This window comes from Salvelinus fontinalis, chromosome 34 (assembly GCF_029448725.1).
Source record: "Salvelinus fontinalis isolate EN_2023a chromosome 34, ASM2944872v1, whole genome shotgun sequence".
NCBI classification, from domain to species: Eukaryota; Metazoa; Chordata; class Actinopteri; order Salmoniformes; family Salmonidae; genus Salvelinus; species Salvelinus fontinalis.
In genome coordinates, this window is record NC_074698.1 from 12994808 (window position 1) to 12998668 (window position 3861).

Genomic DNA, 3861 nt, shown 5'->3' on the forward strand with positions numbered 1-3861 from the left:
CCAACAAGGCAGAGTTCATCTCAGCCTATGCTTCCCTCCAGTCCCTCGACTTCTTGGCACTCTCTCCCAAGTGGTCATTCTCTCTTTCTCCCCTTACCCATCTGTCTATCGCCTTCTTTGAATTCCATGCTGTCACAGTTACCAGCCCTTTCAAGCTTAACATCCTTATCATTTATCGCCCTCCAGGTTCCCTCGGAGAGTTCATCAATGAGCTTGATGCCTTGATAAGCTCCTTTCCTGAGGACGGCTCACCTCTCACAGTTCTGGGTGACTTTAACCTCCCCACGTCTACCTTTGACTCATTCCTCTCTGCCTCCTTCTTTCCACTCCTCTCCTCTTTTGACCTCACCCTCTCACCTTCCCCCCCTACTCACAAGGCAGGCAATACGCTTGACCTCATCTTTACTAGATGCTGTTCTTCCACTAACCTCATTGCAACTCCCCTCCAAGTCTCCGACCACTACCTTGTATCCTTTTCCCTCTCGCTCTCATCCAACACTTCCCACACTGCCTTTACTCGGATGGTATCGCGCCGTCCCAACCTTCGCTCTCTCTCCCCCGCTACTCTCTCCTCTTCCATCCTATCATCTCTTCCCTCTGCTCAAACCTTCTCCAACCTATCTCCTGATTCTGCCTCCTCAACCCTCCTCTCCTTCTTTTCTGCATCCTTTGACTCTCTATGTCCCCTATCCTCCAGGCCGGCTCGGTCCTCCCCTCCCGCTCCGTAACTCGACGACTCATTGCGAGCTCACAGAACAGGGCTCCGGGCAGCCGAGCGGAAATGGAGGAAAACTCGCCTCCCTGCGGACCTGGCATCCTTTCACTCCCTCCTCTCTACATTTTCCTCTTCTGTCTCTGCTGCTAAAGCCAATTTCTACCACTCTAAATTCCAAGCATCTGCCTCTAACCCTAGGAAGCTCTTTGCCACCTTCTCCTCCCTCCTGAATCCTCCTCCCCCTCCCCCCCTCCTCCCTCTCTGCAGACGACTTCGTCAACCATTTCGAAAAGAAGGTCGACGACATCCGATCCTCGTTTGCTAAGTCAAAGGACACCGCTGGTTCTGCTCACACTGCCCTACCCTGTGCTCTGACCTCTTTCTCCCCTCTCTCTCCAGATGAAATCTCGCGTCTTGTGACGGCCGGCCGCCCAACAACCTGCCCGCTTGACTCTATCCCCTCCTCTCTTCTCCAGACCATTTCCGGAGACCTTCTCCCTTACCTCACCTCGCTCATCAACTCATCCTTGACCGCTGGCTACGTCCCTTCCGTCTTCAAGAGAGCGAGAGTTGCACCCCTTCTGAAAAAACCTACACTCGATCCCTCCGATGTCAACAACTACAGACCAGTATCCCTTCTTTCTTTTCTCTCCAAAACTCTTGAACGTGCCGTCCTTGGCCAGCTCTCCTGCTATCTCTCTCAGAATGACCTTCTTGATCCAAATCAGTCAGGTTTCAAGACTAGTCATTCAACTGAGACTGCTCTTCTCTGTATCACGGAGGCGCTCCGCACTGCTAAAGCTAACTCTCTCTCCTCTGCTCTCATCCTTCTAGACCTATCGGCTGCCTTCGATACTGTGAACCATCAGATCCTCCTCTCCACCCTCTCCGAGTTGGGCATCTCCGGCGCGGCCCACGCTTGGATTGCGTCCTACCTGACAGGTCGCTCCTACCAGGTGGCGTGGCGAGAATCTGTCTCCTCACCACGCGCTCTCACCACTGGTGTCCCCCAGGGCTCTGTTCTAGGCCCTCTCCTATTCTCGCTATACACCAAGTCACTTGGCTCTGTCATAACCTCACATGGTCTCTCCTATCATTGCTATGCAGACGACACACAATTAATCTTCTCCTTTCCCCCTTCTGATGACCAGGTGGCGAATCGCATCTCTGCATGTCTGGCAGACATATCAGTGTGGATGACGGATCACCACCTCAAGCTGAACCTCGGCAAGACGGAGCTGCTCTTCCTCCCGGGGAAGGACTGCCCGTTCCATGATCTCGCCATCACGGTTGACAACTCCATTGTGTCCTCCTCCCAGAGCGCTAAGAACCTTGGCGTGATCCTGGACAACACCCTGTCGTTCTCAACTAACATCAAGGCGGTGGCCCGTTCCTGTAGGTTCATGCTCTACAACATCCGCAGAGTACGACCCTGCCTCACACAGGAAGCGGCGCAGGTCCTAATCCAGGCACTTGTCATCTCCCGTCTGGATTACTGCAACTCGCTGTTGGCTGGGCTCCCTGCCTGTGCCATTAAACCCCTACAACTCATCCAGAACGCCGCAGCCCGTCTGGTGTTCAACCTTCCCAAGTTCTCTCACGTCACCCCGCTCCTCCGCTCTCTCCACTGGCTTCCAGTTGAAGCTCGCATCCGCTACAAGACCATGGTGCTTGCCTACGGAGCTGTGAGGGGAATGGCACCTCAGTACCTACAGGCTCTGATCAGGCCCTACACCCAAACAAGGGCACTGCGTTCATCCACCTCTGGCCTGCTCGCCTCTCTACCACTGAGGAAGTACAGTTCCCGCTCAGCCCAGTCAAAACTGTTCGCTGCTCTGGCACCCCAATGGTGGAACAAACTCCCTCACGACGCCAGGACAGCGGAGTCAATCACCACCTTCCGGAGACACCTGAAACCCCACCTCTTTAAGGAATACCTAGGATAGGATAAAGCAATCCTTCTGACCCCCCCCCCCCCCCTTAAAAGATTTAGATGCACTATTGTAAAGTGGCTGTTCCACTGGATGTCATAAGGTGAATGCACCAATTTGTAAGTCGCTCTGGATAAGAGCGTCTGCTAAATGACTTAAATGTAAATGTAAATGTAAATGAAGTTAGACTAGCAAGCACTTTAGCTAGGTAGCCTATGAAAACAAAAATGAAAAGTGTACTAGTGTATGACAGAGCCAAAGACCGTTTTGCCAATATGAAAGAGAAGAGGATGACATTTGCATTCAACTATACAAGTAGGGTGAAGTCCAATTTATTTATTATTATTTTACTTGCGCACACACACAGACACAAATCTCTACCATGGACAGCCATATGATATTTAGCAACATTGATTAGGTTCAATTGTTTTTGGTATCTTTAAGTTTGTTTTCAGTGAATTAAACTAAGCATATATAGCCTTGTTGATTTGATGATGTTTAAATGTTTAAATTGAAATGGTGCTGGAATAGCGGAGGCAGTGCTCCTGTTGTCTTTGTGTTGACTTGCTGTAACTCCATGGTTCAAAATCAGTCGTTGTTAGGTAAACTGTTGAAAACATTAACACGCTTGACCATGCTGCAAGTCATATAACTGTTTGTTAAATGCAATATTTGCTCTGTGGACTTCACTGGACAGATTTTGCTCTCCAATTTTGTGACGAAACTAACATATGTGTATTTGAATTTATTCCGCCACTGCGTGACTGTTGTCTTTTTGTTGTCACTGCCTTATTGTATATCACGGTGGCGTATGAACGAATAGCTTATAAAGCAAATAACGCAATTATCACAACATAGGATGTAATATGGCTTTTGTACTGCCTTGGATTCCTCAGTGATATTACCCATGCACCGCTACGGAGTAATTGCAAAGTACCTAAAAATAAGTAAGTAGTTGCAAAGTACCTAAAAATAAGTAATTAGTTGCAAAGTTGCTAATTAACTCAAATGCAAAAGCTGTCTGTGATAAGATTTGACCATGTAACCTTTGGGTTGCTAGACTCACTCATCCACCACGTCATCCACCACGACCAACCAACCACTCTCCTTTCATTTTTGCCTTAAGTAACCTAGTATCTTATGTAAGCATACCAAACATACAGTATTATACTAATTTGATTGTCCCGTACTTACGTTTACTATGCTACGTCTAGT

The 3861-nt window shown here is 49.0% G+C and overlaps 1 protein-coding gene across 1 annotated transcript; it reads left to right on the forward strand.

Moving 5' to 3' along the window:
* Positions 1–1534: 1534 nt before the first annotated feature.
* On the forward strand, positions 1535–2812 carry LOC129833165 (uncharacterized). The gene is made up of 2 exons (XM_055897520.1): positions 1535–1671; positions 1867–2812. The coding sequence occupies exon 2, from the start codon at positions 1912–1914 to the stop codon at positions 2659–2661; it is 750 nt and encodes a 249-aa protein (XP_055753495.1). The 5' UTR covers positions 1535–1671; positions 1867–1911; the 3' UTR covers positions 2662–2812.
* Positions 2813–3861: the final 1049 nt, after the last annotated feature.